General features: G+C 49.5%; 1 protein-coding gene across 4 annotated transcripts in view; it reads left to right on the forward strand.

Annotated features, from left to right (window-relative positions):
* BBS9 (Bardet-Biedl syndrome 9) overlaps nucleotides 1-18,670 on the forward strand; it is a 2,055,975-nt gene that overhangs the window by 768,039 nt on the left and 1,269,266 nt on the right. For all 4 annotated transcript variants that reach the window (XM_086964810.1, XM_086964812.1, XM_086964809.1 and 1 more), the window contains exon 12: nucleotides 1,773-1,826. In XM_086964810.1, the coding sequence (XP_086820936.1) occupies nucleotides 1,773-1,826 (54 nt within the window). The remainder of the gene's footprint in view (nucleotides 1-1,772; nucleotides 1,827-18,670) is intronic.

Here is an 18,670-nt window from a genome sequence, read left to right on the forward strand (position 1 = left end):
AAAGTGACACCCCCTGCACCCTTGACAAAATCGGTATTTACAGAATCGTTGAATACCGATTCGGTATTTGAATTGAATCCTATGGGCTTCAAAGGCCCATAGGATTCAATAGCAAATACCGATTCGGTATTTACCGAATCGGTAAATACCGAATTTTAAGGATTCGGAAAAGAATCCAGATGTTGGGACCTACATCCCATTTACCGATTTTGAAATACCGAATCGGTAAAATTCGGTATTTCAAAATCGGTAAATGGGATTTACCTACATCGGGCCCTTTATCTTCTACAGGGTGCAGGACCATGGGACCTCTTTTGGCCAAATATGGTACTGCATCCTGCAACATGGCTAGATAAAAAACATTTGCATTTATAACACCAAATAACTCCAACAAATGCGAGAAAATGAGATTGCATTTCCACTGCAATAGGTCTTGCATTTGTTATAGTTAGAGCTGTTGGCGTTGAAAATGACGTTGTTTTTTACTTTTGCTTTTTTATACCATTGGCAATAGTGCTATGCAAATATAATAACCCCACTGCAAAAAAAAAAAAAGTAAAAAACATGGTTATTTTCCAACGCCAACAGTTCTAACTTAAACAAATGTGAGACCTATTGCATTGCAAATGCTTGTTGTAAGAGTGATTGTGACTTTGCCCCCTCTTATTTTGTAAAGTGGTTAGTCCATATTCTCCAATTTAGTTCCTCTCTTATCTATTTTATTGGGTTCCTTGAAAAGTAGGTATGAATAACTACTTACATTTTAATAAAGTGAGAGTATGCCACAGGATATCTGTAAATTTTAACAGGTATTGCCACAGAACATACAAAAATCCCAGAAGTGATATAGATTAGCAACATTCTTTGCAAGAATCCAGAAACTGTAAACCACAACGAAAAGATATAAGACTGAAGTCAATGAAAAACAACTTAACAGGTGGGCTTTAGGTCTATACGGAAGGCGATTAGTGACCATGGTGGGCGAAGTGCAACTGATAAGCAATTCCGAGTGGAAGTGACCACGCCCATGAAGGATTCACGTTGGGTTTTGTTCTGCCTGAATTTTGGTTTCTCCAGTCTTAAGGGACACCTGAGGCAGAACTGAGAGATGTAACTTTTTTTGGTCTGATACAAGGAGTGCTGAAATTGATTATCTTTGATCAGATGCCGATAACCCATCGCCAGAATCCACACGGGCAAGCTCCAATGCTTGCACGCTGCTGAAATGAAATGATACATATGTTTTCAGTGAGAAAAGCTGGCCATTTGCATGTGGCTGCAGTGTAACATGTTAATGTGTGATATTGAGGACAGATGAAACATGGTAGCGCGGTTTAGTATACAAAGCATATTAATCCGCAAATTTAAAATTACACGGTTTTAGGAATCAGCCTTCATTGAACAGGCAGCCGAATCCTCCCTGAGGACACTATACATACAATGTACACATCTGATGTCCTAAAGCAGAGTTCTGTATTGTATCTACGGTTCTTTTTCACGATCGGAAGCAGATTGTGTGCAGAGATATGAAATGTTTCCTTTTTACTCCCATGCCATACTACTAGCTTATCATAGTGTGAATTGTTTAATAAATCCTGCCGATTTAGAGGAATGTAGAATGAGCATGTATCTATTGTATTCTGAGTTGTCACCCAAGCCATTCCGCGGTTGTAGGTAATTAACTGTGCGTTTATTTACTGATGAAAAGTGATGTTGTGCTCAGTAGTTCTTGTGGATAATGTTTCACTTTCTCTTTGTTTGGTCTTTTGCAGCAAGCCATTGACTATTCGATGGAGGCAGAAGCTGTTCCTTCAGTCACAGTAAAGGTATTGTACAGCATTTTAACTGTAACTCTCACACAGTAGCACACACTTCAGCCAATCTGGTAAAGTGCTATCCCGTTGCCCAGGCCTGTGACTGCTACCATTTTACAGTATGCCCGTAAAGAATTTTTTTTAGTCTCCCGTCAAAAGATGACTGTAGTAAGATTGTCTGTAAATGTGAGATTTTGGATTAAAATTAATAATTTGCAAGGAGGAATCGCACCAATTTACTGATACAATATCTTGCTATGTCAATTTACAGTTTCAATGCTAAGCCTAGTCTTAACCCTGGATACAGTAGCCTAAAGAAGCAGGTATTCCCTCTAAGAAATGCGCACATTCACCAATCATTGGAGGGGGGAGGGTTATCATTCATCGCTGAAATGACAAGGATATAGAGGTCCATGCCGTATTTTTTTGCCCAGCCTATAAGAAATGTAGGTCCAAATGGCTAATTGAACTCTGCAGAAACCTAGGGACATCACAGTGTCACAAGGCCTTTAGTATTTTGAAATCTGATACTCAACAGCCTATTGTTTTTGCAGTCGCTAGATATCTGTTTTCAGTCTGGTGTGTGTGAAAAAGGTTCCTGTGATGTCATGCTCTTCTGGGTGGGGATGAAACTGGGCCCTAGTGTTTGGAGCTGATAGATAGTCCTGAGAATTGCAGGACAGTAGGATCTGTATTATATGTATAATCCCCACTTTTATAAAATATTGATTTTACGGTTTAGTGATTTTAAAATATTGGTATTTTAAGCACTGCGCACTTTAGATAAAGCAATATTAGATAACATTCGGGTGTTCTAGGAATTATTCCTCTTTCCCTAGACAATATGGTGGTATAGCAGACCCTTCTTAGTTATAGGTTCTTTTGGCGGTTTTTGCCCAATAGGAATTTATTTATTTATTTATTTATTGCTATTTATAAAGCGTGACAAATACCCGCAGGCGTCTCGGCGCTAGATCATTTACGTAAATTCAGCTCCATGTAGTATGCTCCAACCGATTACCTTTTCTTTGGTGGAAACTATTGGTTGAACAGCCAAGTCTTTAGTCTCTTGCGAAACTGAATGAGTGAAGGACTTAGTCTGATGTCTTGCGGCAAGGTGTTCCATAATTTAGGGGCTGCTATCAAAAAGCGGCGATCGCCCCAGGACACTGTTTTGGAACGGGGAATCACTAGCTGGTTACGATTGGAGGAACAAAGCTGTCTGGATGGATGATATGGAACCAGCTGGTCCGTTAGAAAGTGCGGGCCTTGATTGTTTAGAGCTTTATACACTATACATAGTGATTTGAACTTGATCCTGTTCTGGATCGTCAGCCAGTGGAGTCGTTTAATAGTTTCTGATATGGCCGCGAATTTAGGGGTTCCGGAAAGCAGACGTGCTGCAGCATTTTGTATCGACTGCAACTTCCTTGTGACCCTAACCTGGGTGTTTAAAAATAGACCGTTGCAGTAGTCAAGGGCCGATAAGACCAAAGAACTAACCAGGGTTTTAGTGGCTGCTGCTGGCAAAAACGTACTGATTTTTCTAATCATGCGTAATTTATAGTGGGCTGTGGTAGCAACTTTGTTCGCATGATCCATGAAAGTAAGGCCCTCATCGAAGGTGACTCCCAAGTTCCTAACCTTAGCTGCTGGAGTTGGGGGTGCTCCAAATGTGGATGGCCACCAAGATGATGCCCAAACTGGTGAGAGGGGTCCAAAAATACCTACCTCAGTTTTTTCAGAATTGAGTTTCAGGCAATTTGTTGCCATCCACTCACCTATTTCCAGCATTCCATTTTGAAAGCGTTGGGCTACTGAGGCTAATCTGTTTTACGGGGGTGATATGCAATAAGTGTTCCACTACTAAGAGAGGCACTAGTGTTTAAATTAGCTAAGTATTCCAACATGTTTTATATATTCTCATTTGAACTGTTTTATGGTGGAGAGGCATGTGTGCTTTATTAAATAATGCTATTTTAAAATATGTGTTTTTTTAATTATATTACTGAGATGTACTGTAAGGCGCTGTGCATTTCCTTTAGTGTGTACTTTATTGGTTCTTGGAACCAAAATAAAGTTATCAAACTGAACTTAGCTTATTAAGCAGCTCCAAAACTATTTAAAGTCAGAAAACAGAATTTAGCGCTCATTGGCATCTGGTTTATTCTCACAGATGATGTCCTTTTCCGTCTCTCGGGTTACAAGGGGGCTAGCCAGCTGACCTTTGGAGAGCTCTTCCAAATTCCTGTCTAGATGTAGAGAGTAGGCCATACCTCACTACTCCCTTACGCCTTAGTCCTCCCTCCATGCAGGTCCAGGCAAATGTTCTGTTTCTTTTTCCTCTCCAATTATGTTCTGAATGGCTGGTGGTGGCTACGTAATTGGTTGACTAGCTAATGATTGGTGACATCCTCTAACCCAATTTGAAAATGATCACACTTCACCCTCCCTACTTCTACAGCAGTTCCTACGTGCTTTCCTGTGAGAAGGGATAGGCCCAGCCTGGTGCCTTGTGATGCCTTTTGTGTTCATGTTCTCGCCCAGCTCCCACATTCCAGGACATGTAGCCAGTGATTAATCCTCCCAGTGGCCCTGCTAGCAGTTCATACCTCATCAAAGAGCTTTTCAATGTCTGGAGAAAAAACAAGCAGCACTGACTTATTTACTGCCAAAGCTTCCAGGCAGCATGAGGAGGTACATTCACCTTTGCACTAAATTTATTACAAATTGATCTTCCCCACTGGACTACATATTTTTATATAAGATAAAGGAACTTTGAATAAACATAACATTTCTCTAGGGTGAACTGTGAAAAAGTGACTTATATAATCACAAGTATGTCTTCATCACAGGAAATGCAACAGCGGCATCTACACAGTGAATTGTATAGCTAGTCACTATAGTGATATAACTTTTTTAATATTTAGTATGTCCCCTTTAAAACATTAAGCACCCAACCTTGTTGACTACAAAGCACCCCTTAGGATGGCTTACCTAATGTTTTAAAGTAACATTTTAGGCGGTGTTAGGCCTGAAGCCAGTTTTTTAAATCATGCTTGAGGTGGTGTAAATGTACATTGCAACTCAGAGATAGTATTTCACTTTAAATACCACTAGTGAGTGCATTTCTTGCACCGTTTCTTGCCTTACTTAAAAGTGAAATGCACCATTTGGATTTAGCCAGTTATATAACATGTTTAGGCGTCACCTATCGTGCACTGGAAGGCTGAATGACAGTCTCTCAGTGCCAGGATAAAACTCCCAGCTAAACGGAACCAAGAAACGAGGAGATATGCTTTCTTACTTTATATTTCTATTCGTCACAGGTTTGGAAAAAAGGCGATTATACTTTTATATTTATTTGTAGATATGATAAAAACATTTCGGGCCATTCTGCAATATTTTTGATGGTACTGATCTTTAAATGACAATATAGGATAAAAGAAAACTTCAAATGAGGTTACTTGTTCGTTTAAAAGTTGTTGTGCACCTATTGCATAGACTCGCCGTCAAGAGTTCTATAAATACTGCAAGTCGATGGCAAAGGCAACAGGATGTTGGATTAAACGAGCAGGATAGACAGTTCATCATAATATGTTGATACAGCATGTCATATTTTTCGAACGGCTCACTGTATTTATTGGCTTCATAGCTGTCTTTGCAAAGACACAGACCACGCATCCAATTATAGAGTTACATTCTGATCCCTAAACAAACCACAAGTGCCTCTTTGGGAAGTGATTGGATTTAGAAGTTAATTGTTGCGCCCCCTCCCTCCTTTCCTTTACCCTGACAGATTTTGACAGGACAATCCTGCTGAAATTTATCAAGAAAACAGGTCTGGTAATAAAGAAAAATATTTGGTGCACTAAAAACCAATTCTTCATTTTATGCTTTTTTTCCAATAAAAAAACTAAAACTTAGAATTGAAAGTATTTACTACCCTACGCCCAGAAAATACCTTATCCTGAGATAAGGGAAATTTCCAAGGGCAGTAAGGTGTGCCCACTCAATCCCTTACGGCCCACTTGTAATTTGGGCCACAGAGTGTGAATTAACACAACAAACCTGACCCCCTTATGAATAGTTTATAATATTATGTCCATTAAGACACTAACGTTTTTTATGCACACCTCAGATATTAAAAATATTTAAAATTCATTACATTATTAAATACAACCACAGTCCGTGCAGGTAACAGCGGTGGGGCCGGGAAAGGGGGATTTCGAGGGACGATGCAGAGGGAAAATGAATTCTTTATTTAAATATCCCTCTGCATCATCCCTCGAAATCCTCCTTTACCCGGCCCCACCACCCACCGCTGTTACCTGCACGGACCGCAGCTTATTAAATACCATTTTAAAGCATTATAGTTCGATAAAGTAATATGTTCTGTATATAGATGCAAATGTTCTCACTTTTTACAGAGTTTTCTTCCTGTACATGCCTTCAAATAAAATCCAAACCTCAAAACCCGATTAGGCATTTCTAATTTGCCTGTTGCCTGAAAATATAATCATCTACGTGCTAATTTTAGCTTTATTCTCATAGTACATTGTTTATGTTTATGTTTATGTCGGTTTATATAGCGCCAAGTCACCAACAGGTCTCAGGGCTCACTATATTTTCTGACACTAGTTTTTGCCTTATATACTCCTGTCTAACATAGAGAGGGTTAACAGTTGCATCTGCATTAAAAAAAATTAGCGTGTACAGACAGAGATACAGTTATGTATCTGAAAGAAACAGGTTAGTATTAGATTCCTTACTTTAGAATATCCCCAGGCGTCAGACTGGATCCGGAAAATTTTGCGTAGCAATACCCCTGCGCGTCGTCTCTGGCTCCGCGTCCGTCGTCGGCGTCGTCTGCGCCAGAATGACGTAGTCGGAGTACTTAGGCGCCGCCCAAGCGCGCTGACTTAAGTTCTTCTTTTTTCTGCGCCAGCTAGCGCAGATTTGGAGAAGCTCTACCCCTTAGTCACTTTTTGACTAAAACTTTTTGGATCATTTTCGATCATCTTCAAGTCGTTCTCGACTCTTCAGGTGCCGGTAGGGATGCCCGGGTTCAAACCCTTCTCGAAGTGTAGTCGACTGATGTCGAATACCGACCCCCATCGCTGGTGTCTGCAATGCCTAGGCCTCGACCACGACGACCGTTCCTGTTCCGACTGTCGAGCCCTGACGTCGAAGGCTAGGCGGGAGCGGTCCCGCAAGCAGCTCGAGCTCCAGCAGTCGGCCCGCGCCATTCGAGGTCCCGGTCCCATGGGAGGTCGAGGGATCGGTCGCGGGGACGCAGCCCTCGCAGCTCCGGAAGTCGGCATCGGTCTTCTGGTTCCTCCTCAGGTAAGAGGCATGAGAGATCGGAGCGGCGTCATCGCTCCTCCGACCGCCCCGACGCTCGGCCGACGCGACCGGGGTTTTGGGTGGCACCACCCACGCGGCTCCGCCGAAGTCGCTAGCGCCGCATCCTGCCCCACACCTTCGGGCCCCTGAGCAAGATGCGACGCGGGAGGAGATCGAGCAGTACATCATGGCCATGAGGTCGCTCTCTTCTCTACCGGGCCCCACAGCGCCTTCGGGCCCAGTGGGTCCGGCTCCGGGGCCTAGCGGGTCGAGTGCTTCGGCACCGACGCCGCCGGCGGCTTCGGCCCCGGCGTCGCCAGTGACTTCGGTCCCGGCGCCGCAGGCCCCGACCGGATCCGGGTCAACGCCGGTCGACCTTACGACCTCGCCGGCGCCATCCCCAAGGGTGTCACCACCGGAGCCGACTTCGGTCGACGCCGCCCCCAGTCCTTCTGTCGATCCCGTTCAGCCGTCGACACGGCCCCGTTGGGCGCCGTACGAGACAGCTGTGGGTACATTCTACTTTAACGAACGGGCCCCGATTGTTGATCCTGGCTACCAGGCATTGGGTGACGAAGATGACTGGGAGGGGTCTGAGGACCCTCTGACACGGAAGTGTCAGGACCAAGCGGACTGGACAGAGGAACTTGGGGAGGCCAGCGGCCTGGATCTCTCTCCAGACACTGGTTTTGTCTCCCCTCCTACCGTGGCTACGAGAGAGGGGGCAGCCTATAGCGTAGTACTGATGTGGGCGGCTAAGGCCTTAAACCTTACGCTCCCCTCAGCGGCCGTGAGGACTAATCTCCTCACCGAGGTCCTCAAACCGCAGTCAAGCTCGGTCGAGCCTCTGCTACCGTTCAATGAGGCCTTATCTGACGTTCTGTTGGGCACCTGGTCCAAGCCCGCCTCAGGACAGCCTGTGGACAGGAACGTGGCCAGACGCTACCGCCCAGCTCCGGGTGACCCAAGCTTCCTGTCGACCCATCCAACCCCGAGAGCCTGGTTATCCAGGCCTCTAACTCCCAGACCGCGTTCCCGTCGGCCCCTCCCGACAGGGAATCCAAGAGGTTTGAACAATTTGGCAAGAAAGTGTTCTCGTCCCTTAGTCTGGGACTGCGGTCAGTCAACACCGTATGCCTCTTGGGCCACTACACCCACACCCTGTGGGACACGGTTGCGGACGTGCTGCCACAATGCCCTGAGGAGGTCAGGGCTAAACTCGCCCAAGCCCTAGTGGAGGGTCGAGATGCGGCATGGTACTCTATCCGGTGCGGACTGGATACCACCGATACACTAGGCAGAGCGATGGCCACGACAGTGGCGGGCCGACACCACGCCTGGTTACGGTGCGCCAATTTTTCGGCCGATGTCCAGTCTACTCTTCTGGACATGCCGTTTGATGGCCGTCGCCTGTTTGGCGACCAGGCAGACCACGTGCTTGAGCGCTTTAAGGACTCCAGGGCTACGGCCAAGTCCTTGGGCCTCTCGGCCCCGCGCCAGCAAATGGGTGCCTTTCGCTCCTTTCGTGGCCAAGGAAGGGGCGTCCCCACATGGACCGCCAGCCACACGCCGCCTCAACAGAATATTCAGCGCGGTGGCGGCCGTGGAAACCGCCGGGGAGGCGGTTGGGGTCAAAGGGGAGGCCAGTCCGCACCCGCTACCGCAGCTTCCGCCTCAAAACCTTCCTAGTCCGAGTTTTCAGGCCCATGTGACGCCAGTGGGGGGCAGGGTCCGCCATCACCTCCTCCACTGGCGTACAGTCACATCGGACAGGTGGGTGCTGCAAATCGTCCGAAGGGGCTACTCCCTCCCCTTCGAGCCAACCCCTCCAGCCATGCCACGCAGTACCACCGCGTGTCGGGGGACCACTTGCGACTTCTGCAGGAGGAAGTTACGGCCCTCTTGGCCAAGGGGGCCATCGAGCGCGTTCCTGGGCCAGAAGTAGGGTGTGGTTACTTCTCCCACTACTTTCTGGTACCCAAGAAGGGCAAAGGGGGCCTACGCCCTATCTTGGACCTACGGAACGTCAACGGCTTCCTCCGGAAGAAGTTCAAGATGTTGACTTTGGCTCAGGTCTTGGCTGCCCTAGACCCGCAAGACTGGATGGTGGCTTTGGACTTGCAGGACGCCTACTTTCACATCCCCGTCCTGCCGGCGTTACCTGCGGTTCACGGTAGGCCTCGTGCACTTTCAGTTCACCGTGCTCCCCTTTGGCCTTACCAGCGCCCCACCGGTGTTCACGAAAGTGATGGCGGTGGTCGCAGCTCATCTGCGCAGGTTAGAGGTTTCAGTCTTCTCCTACCTCGACGACTGGTTGTTGAAGGCGGGCTCGCCCCAAACAGTCGTCAATCACCTCCAGATTACGGCGGATCTCCTGCACCTGCTGGGGTTTTCCATCAACGTGCCGAAATCACACCTGTGCCCCTCCCAAAAGCTCCTCTTTATCGGAGCTGTTCTGGACTCGGCGCAGTTTCGGGTTTATCCTCCGAGCAGCGAGTCCGGGATATTCAGGCTCTGATTCCGATCTTTCAGCCTTTATCCCGGGTTTCGGTCAGGTTGACGCTGCGGCTCCTGGGGCTGATGGCTTCCTGCATCCTTCTGGTGCATCACGCCCGGTGGCGGATGTGGGCTCTGCAGTGAGACCTGAAGTTTCAGTGGGCCCAGCATCAGGGCAACATGTCCGACCATGTCCTGATCTCCGAGGGCACTGCGAGACAGCTGCTGTGGTGGCTCACGGACCGCGATTGGGTCAACGGCAGATCCCTCTCCCTTCCCCAACCGGAGCACGTGGTTGTGACGGACGCGTCCCTCCAGGGATGGGGAGGCCACATGGGAGAGGCGGAGATCAGAGGCCTCTGGTCTCCGGCGGAGTCCCAGCTCCATATCAACCTTCTGGAGCTGCGGGCGATTCGTCTGGCACTGAAGGCATTCCTCCCCTCTGTCCGAGGGAGTGCAGTGCAGGTGTTCACGGACAACACCACCACCATGTGGTACTGCAACAAACAGGGCGGTGTGGGGTCCCGGACCCTCTGTCAAGAGTCTCTGCGGCTCTGGCAGTGGCTGGAACATCAGGGCGTGACCCTGGTGGTTCACCACCTGGCAGCCTCTCTGAACGCCAGAGCGGACGAACTCAGCCGACGGTGCTCGATGGATCACGAATGGCGTCTGAACTCGGATGTGGCGCAAGGCATCTTTCTGCAGTGGGGAGAGCCTTGGTTGGATCTATTTGCCACCGAAGAGAACGCGCAATGTCATCAGTTCTGCGCGTTGGAATTTCCAAGGCGGCACTCACTCGGCGACCCATTTCGTCGCGAGTGGAGTTGCGGTCTGTTATACGCCTTTCTGCCTATACCACTTCTGCCCAGAGTGCTGAAGAAGATCAGGCGCGACCGGGCCCAAGTCATCCTTGTGGCTCCGGACTGGGCTCGAAGGTTCTGGTATCCCGAGCTACTCAATATGTCAGTCGGTCCCCCGATCCGTCTGCCTCTTCAGGAGGACCTTCTGTCGCAGCAGCAGGGGACGGTCCTCCACCCGAACCTGTCCAGTCTCCACCTCCATGCTTGGAGATTGAGCGGCGGCAGTTGAGGCCATTTGACTTGCCTACTGAAGTTTGTAATGTTATTCTGGCAGCCAGGCGTCCCTCCACTAAGTCGGTATATGCCTGCCGGTGGAACAAATTTGTGGCATGGTGCACAGCAAAGGCTGTGGATCCCCTTTCTGCCCCCTTTTCTGAAGTTCTTCTCTTCCTTCTTTCTCTTGCCCAGCAGGGCTCTGCTCTGAGCTTTATCAAGGGCTACCTTTCTGCTCTTTTGGCCTTCCTAAGGCTGCCTGATCAACCTTCTTTGTTCAAGTCCCTTATAGTAACTCGTTTTCTGAAGGGCATCACACACATGTTTCCACCTGTTCCCTTTGTGATGCCTCAGTGGGACTTGAACCTGGTTCTTACTTTCCTGATGTGCGCTCCCTTTGAGCCGCTTCATTCTTGTCCTCTCCGTCTTCTCACCTTGAAGAAGGCTTTCCTGGTTGCCATCACCTCTGCCAGGAGAGTGAGTGAGCTCCAGGCTCTATCTTGCAAACCCCCTTTCCTGTCTGTGCATCCGGACAAAGTGGTGCTGCGTACGAAACCATCTTTCCTGCCCAAGGTAGTCTCTGTTTCCACATTGGGCAGTCCATCACCTTGCCCTCCTTCTTTCCGCCTCTGCACCCTTCAAAGGATGAAGAGCAGCTTCATCGTCTGGACCCAAAATGTGCGCTTTCATTTTATGTGGATCGCACACGCCAGTTCCGGGTGGATGACCAACTCTTTGTTGGTTACGTGGGTGCGAAGAAGGGACGGGCAGTGCATAAGCGGACCATCTCTCGGTGGGTCGTCTTATGCATCAAGACGTGCTACTCCTTGGCTAGAAAGGAGCCTCCAGTTGGGCTGAGAACCCACTCCACTCGGGCCACGGCGGCTACTACTGCCCTGGGTCGGGGAGTCCCCCTGCAGGACATTTGCCAGGCAGCTACGTGGGCCTCGCTGCACACCTTTGCGAGGCACTACTGCCTGGACAGTCAAGTCCGCAGGGATGGCTTCTTTGGCCGTTCCGTCCTCCAGGACTTTCTGGTGTGAGTATTGGTTTGCAGACCCACCACCGGGGTTGGTATTGCTGGGGTATCTATTCTAAGGTAAGGAATCTAATACTAACCTGTTTCTTTCAGATGAACAAGTTACTTACCTTCGGTAACGATATATCTGTAAGAAACAGTAGTTAGTATTAGATTCCTTACCGCCCCACCATCCTCCCCGTTCTGCGAACTGATACCTAGGGTTAAGGTCATCCCCTTTCAGGGCCCTAGTTTCATGGCACCAGAGTTGGTTCTAGCATGGCTCTGCGTATCTGGCGCGGAAAAGCTGTGCCTAAGAACTGACGTCAGCGCGCATGGGCGGCGTCTAAGTACTCTGACGACGTCATTCCGGCGCAGACGACGACGGACGCGGAGCCAGAGACGACGCCTAACGACGCGCAGGGGTATTGCTACGCAAAAATTTCCGGATCCAATCTGACACCAGTGTCTAACCCAGGGTGGTGTGGAGTGCAAAAAAATGATGGATTTAGGCCCAGATCCTTGTACTGGGTTGAATGTATGACATTGTTCTACATTCTGTCCATCAACTGTGTTTTTTGCAATTTTCACCCCGAGTGTGCTGGGTATACTCAGACGTGAGTTCCAGGCTCTCCACACCACTGGAGTCAAGCTATCCAGGCTGAATGAAGGCTGATAGCCAGAAACCGGTCCTTGGATGCTTGATTCCGGTCTGGGAAAGACATGGCTTGGTAGTTCGGACTGGACTGTTCCCATGGGGCACAGGGCCAGAGCTGATTTGCATATAGCCAGTGTCTAACCCAGGGTGGTGTGGAGTGCAAAAAAATGATGGATTTAGGCCCAGATCCTTGTACTGGGTTGAATGTATGACATTGTTCTACATTCTGTCCATCAACTGTGTTTTTTGCAATTTTCACCCCGAGTGTGCTGGGTATACTCAGACGTGAGTCCAGGGGCGGCTCTAGGCTCATGGTGGCCCTGGGCAGGGAATGTAGGTAGGAGGCCCCAGAAGAGGGGGTCCGGGCAGGGCGGAACCCCCTGGAGCTCAGGAAGGTGTTTTAATAAAATGTTCAGAAAAGGCACTAGATGAGTACCCGCGGCTGCTCCTACCTTTCTATGCCCTACCTTTACACGCACTGCAGCCTCCATACCGTTCTTGTACCTCTATACCTTCCAGTGTATATAGTACACCCCTGCACTGCACTTTATCCTTCCTATACCGCTGTACCTTCCTAAAACAGCAGCTGTCTCTACCTTATTCTTCCTACAACTTGTATTCCTTTTTTCCTTCCTATGCCCCAGTGCCGTACCTTTCCATACACTGCAACCTCCATATCACCTCTATACCTTCTATTTTACACGGCACGGCCCTCTGCTGCACCTCATCCTTTCATACCCATGTGCTCTCCGTTTCCCTGCACTGCAGCCTCCCTCCATATCATTCCCGTACCCCAATAGCTTCACAAACCCCTCCCCCTTTATTTTGTTTTTTCTAGAGCCCCTACCTTTCGCATATAGATGTCTCACTCTATACCACACCCCTAGACAATGCACATACACCATTACGTGCACTGTCCTTTGCACATTTCCCACGCAGCACACCCCTAGACATTTACACCAGTACACCTACTCCTCTAAACATGTCTGCCTATGCACCATCTTCCTCTCATGTCACCTTCTGTCTCCAGCACATTTCTTCTTCAGTAACCCACGTCTTTGGCTCTACTCCTCTACAACTCTCTGCACATCTTAGTTTATATACCCTTTCTTTTACTTTTCTACACCCTACACATTTCCCCACACCCTACACTGCTCTACCTTCCCAAACCCCTGCCCATTTCCTTATCTACAACCCATCTCCATACGAATGCCGCCTTTGCCACCACCTCCCCTACACATGACCCGTATATAGTGTCAACCCCTACTCATGGTTCGCTCTTCTACTCACCCTCTACAACGGCACACCCCACTCTTCTTTATATTGCCCCCGCTCCACACTTCTCTTTCCGTTCTCAGCATTGTCTCTTTTCGACATACTCTCTTTCTGAACCCCCTTTCATTGTATATGTTTCTTTCTGCAGCCTCTCCTGCACATTTCCCCTTCTTTCCCATTGGCTTCTCCTTGTATACATTCTCTGCCAGTCCCCGGCGTGCATGGCAGGCTCTGCCCTCTGCTCTGACAGCTGAGGCTGCTCCCTCTGGCTTGCGTGTCTGTGGGGAGGCCCTGGGGTGTCAAGGGCCGGCCCACATGGCCTCACTGAGTGGAAGCCCATCCCTATACCGTCACTGCACAGCAGCGTCTCAAACTGCAGCCACCGCCGCATGTGGCTTCAATACCACGCACATGCTGGGCCCATCAAGGGCGCACAAATGCAGACATTTTTTCCCATATAATTATTTAAGCTTTTTCAACAATACTTTTAATATCCTCGCAGCACATTGCATAAACACTGGACGCCCTATGATTATTAGAATCATGTTAAAAAGGAAAGTAATTACTTACTGGGACAGCCTTAATTGATCTGCGATGGAGGCCTGCTGCGCAACACGCTGCCTCCTTCTCTCTTCGGCTGATGATTAGCTCCCTGCAGTTGCACAGTATGGTGGGCGGGCCGTGGCCAAAAACAATCCTTATTGGCCTGAATCTGGGCACACACTTGAAGATTTGCCAGGGAGTGACGGGGTGGGCTATTAATATATTTTACAATAATTCATTGGTACCTCATGAACGATTGTAAAATGCGGTGTGACGGTGACCTACGACCGAGGCAGGGACCCAGGCAGTTTCATTTTCTGGCAGTGATGAGTGACTTGTAAAAAGGCGGTCTGAGGCAGCTGCATCCAATTTAAAATATATTTAAATTAAGCACTGGCGTGGTGGCCCCTGGAGTTTGGTGGCCCTGTGCAGGTGCACAGCTTGCAAATGCCTAAGGCCGGCCCTGGTGAGTCCCAGGCTCTCCACACCACTGGAGTCAAGCTATCCAGGCTGAATGAAGGCTGATAGCCAGAAACCGGTCCTTGGATGCTTGATTCCGGTCTGGGAAAGACATGGCTTGGTAGTTCGGACTGGACTGTTCCCATGGGGCACAGGGTCAGAGCTGATTTGCATATAGCCAGTGTCTAACCCAGGGTGGTGTGGAGTGCACAAAAATGATGGATTTAGGCCCAGATCCTTTTTTTTTTTTAAACCTTTATTAGTTGCGTTCAGCACAAAAAACATGACAATGACAGCATCTGCAATTCAGTACAGCAAAATTTCGTGGTACATTCCGTAGAGAGGTAGCAGCCCCACTCGGTCCAACCTAACACAGGCACAGCATCATATTTACATCAAAGTGTTACCAGTACACCAGAATCCCCCCCTCAGCACAGTCAAGGATGCAAGGAGGATGATCCTCACCACCCCCCTGCATTCAGGCATGAGGACAGGACAGCAAGGTCAGCGCCTCCACAACCCACCAATCCGCACTCGTCTGTGATCTGTCCAGTCCGTCGGCTATGCCATTGTGTACAGCATTGTTCCACACGCACGGCAAGCGTGTGCATCCCTGCCAAGTAGCGCAGCCAGCACCCAGTGTAGGGACATTCAGGTCTCACCATAGAGCGACGTCGCGCTCATCGCTCCTCTTCGTAAGTGTAACCTGCATCAACTAGTGTGTGTGGCCTACAGTGCGTGCGCCCACCACAACAATCCCAATATATGGATAAGTAAGAGGGGTCTCTCCCCAAGACAGTGTCCCAATGCCTACGGGTACTCCCAGCCCCCTCAATATTAGTCTTAAACAGTTGCCACGACTACCCATTGTGATGCAGGTGGTGCAAATTACCTCTACCCATGTGTAAAGTAGTATGGTGAATGCTGTAAGTAGCGCCCTATACGCTCACTGGCTCGAGACCGGTTCGTCATCCCCAGAGGAGTCGCTGTGCGTCGCCTGAGACAGCAAGTACACCTGTAAGGGGGACCAGAAATCGCTAGGCGCGCACCGGGCGGGGAGCAGTTCCGCGTAAACGCCATGCTGGTCCTGGCAGTACGTGAGGTCGTCAAGCCAGTCCTTAAATTTTGGTGCTCTCCCTCTCCCCCATCTGCAAGCTATTCTACGCTTAGCGAGGAGCAGTGCAATGTCTACAAATCTGCGGTCCGGCTTGGGCACTTGCTTGGTATAACCCAGTAGCATCACTATTGGCTCCAGTGGTAGTGGGCCAGCAATCATTACCTGGAGTGCGGCGTGTACCTGTTCCCAATAAGTTTGTATGGCTCCACATTCCCAGGCCAGATGAAAGAAATCCGCGCCAACCGCCCGGCACCTAGCACATCTATCATCTTCCGAGAGATGAAACCGAAGTTTCCTGACTGGGGTGTAATAGTAGCGTTGCACAAACTTATAGTGAATAATTTTCAACCGACAGCTGGAGGAAATCCTAGCCGTGACTGCGCAGCAATAACTCCATTGCTCATCCGTAAGTGCAGTTGGCAGTTCAGAGTCCCAGTTAGTCCGGGCTTTCGGCAGTAGCATTGGGCGTTGCACACGTATAGCGGCGTACAGTTTAGACACTAAGTGCTTGCCATCGGAGGCCAGCATGACATGCAATGGCAGTACCGTCTCAGGTTCTTCCGGGAAGTTGGGGAGTATGTTACGCATACCTTGGCGGAGCCTGATATAGTAAAACACCTCCATGGGTGTCGGAGGAGCAGTCTGAAACAACTGTTCCTTGGTACGGAATGTTCCGTCCTGAAATAGGTCGCCCCATGAGGTAAGGTGTATGCGTTTACACATGGACCGAAATCCGTTTTCCGTTAAAAGAGAAAGTTTCGGGTGATATGCGAGGGGGAGCGCCGGGGAGTAGAGCATGGGGGCATCCAGCTGTTTAGTTATTCGCCGCCAGGCATCAATAGTACAGGTGACAGTGGTAGCGGGTGTCTCAACATCCCCAATCAGCCCCATCAGCATGCCCTTGAGCGGGAGCGGATGAACGACCCAGTCCTCAGCAGCGACCTGTGGCATAAAGGGAGCGGGGTTAACCCAGTGGTAGGAGTGTTGAGCCTGAGCACTGAGATAGTATAATTCCATGTCGGGCACATCGAATCCTCCCCTATCGTATGGCTGCGTTAAGACCCTCCAGCTAAGGCGTGGTTGCTTACCACCCCAGAAAAGGCGCAGTAGCTCAGATCGGAGTCGTTTGAAAAAATAGGCCCCCGGGTAGTAGGGGATGTTTTGGAATAGATATAAGAACCGCGGGAGGACGACCATCTTGATCAGGGAAGCTCTACCTGCCATCGATATCGGCAAGGCCCGCCAGCGGGACACATTATCAGTCAACTGCGAGATAGCCACCCCGTAATTGGACCGGATAGTGATATCTTTATCGAGCGACACCTCTATGCCCAGGTACCTCAAGTCCGAGCTGCACCATTCCAGGGGGTAATCCAGCGGGAACCGGGTTACCGACGCCGTGAGAGGGAAAAATTGCGACTTCTTCCAGTTTATATGTACCCCGGATATGCCACCGAACGCCACGAATTCCCTCAGCAGCGAATTAAGGTGATCTTGTGGGTGCCGCACGTACAAAGTAACGTCATCTGCGTAGAGGGAAATACTTATCTGCCGCTGAAGACAGTTAAAGGCACTGGCCTTGTGCAATTGTCGGACTCTGCAAGCCAATGGCTCTATCACTAAGGCGAAAAGCAGGGGCGACAGGGGGCAGCCCTGCCTAGTCCCTCTCGTGATCGGCATCTGTTGCGAGAGAACCCCATTGACGACCACCCTGGCGACCGGTGAGGTGTATAGCAGTTGCACCCAGGCTATGAAGATCCAGGGGAACCCCATTCTGCTCAGAATAGCTATCAGGTAACCCCACTCCACCGAATCGAACGCCTTGGTGGCGTCCAGAAACACGGCAGCGACCGGCAAGTCGGGCGAGATTGTAGGTATCAGGGAAAACAGTGTGCGTAAGTTATGGGATGTAGCCCTCCCCGGGACAAAGCCAGATTGGTCCGGCAGCACCAGGGTGTTCATGAGTAGGGACAGCCTGGTCGCCAACACTTTCGCAAGGATCTTCGCATCGCAGTTTAGCAGTGACAGAAGGCGATAGGCATCAGTGTCCTTCGGATCCTTCCCCGGTTTCAAAAGCGACGTGATCGCTACCTCTCTCATGGAGCCCGGAAGTATCCCTACCTCGAGCGAGTCCTCGAAGACCTCCTTCAGCACCGGTGCCATGATATCGATGTAGCACTTATAAAATTCGGCCGGTAGGCCGTCCAGCCCCGCCGCTTTGCCGTTGTTAAGGGACATGATCGCTTCTCTGATGGATTTAGGCCCAGATCCTTGTACTGGGTTGAATGTATGACATTGTTCTACATTCTGTCCATCAACTGTGTTTTTTGCAATTTTCACCCCGAGTGTGCTGGGTATACTCAGACTTGAGTCCCAGGCTCTCCACACCACTGGAGTCAAGCTATCCAGGCTGAATGAAGGCTGATAGCCAGAAACCGGTCCTTGGATGCTTGATTCCGGTCTGGGAAAGACATGGCTTGGTAGTTCGGACTGGACTGTTCCCATGGGGCACAGGGTCAGAGGTGATTTGCATATAGCCAGTGTCTAACCCAGGGTGGTGTGGAGTGCAAAAAAATGATGGATTTAGGCCCAGATCCTTGTACTGGGTTGAATGTATGACATTGTTCTACATTCTGTCCATCAACTGTGTTTTTTGCAATTTTCACCCCGAGTGTGCTGGGTATACTCAGACATGAGTCCCAGGCTCTCCACACCACTGGAGTCAAGCTATCCAGGCTGAATGAAGGCTGATAGCCAGAAACCGGTCCTTGGATGCTTGATTCCGGTCTGGGAAAGACATGGCTTGGTAGTTCGGACTGGACTGTTCCCATGGGGCACAGGGTCAGAGCTGATTTGCATATAGCCAGTGTC

The sequence above is a fragment of the Lissotriton vulgaris genome, chromosome 4_1 (genome assembly GCF_964263255.1).
Source record: "Lissotriton vulgaris chromosome 4_1, aLisVul1.2, whole genome shotgun sequence".
In the NCBI taxonomy this organism is placed as follows: Eukaryota; Metazoa; Chordata; class Amphibia; order Caudata; family Salamandridae; genus Lissotriton; species Lissotriton vulgaris.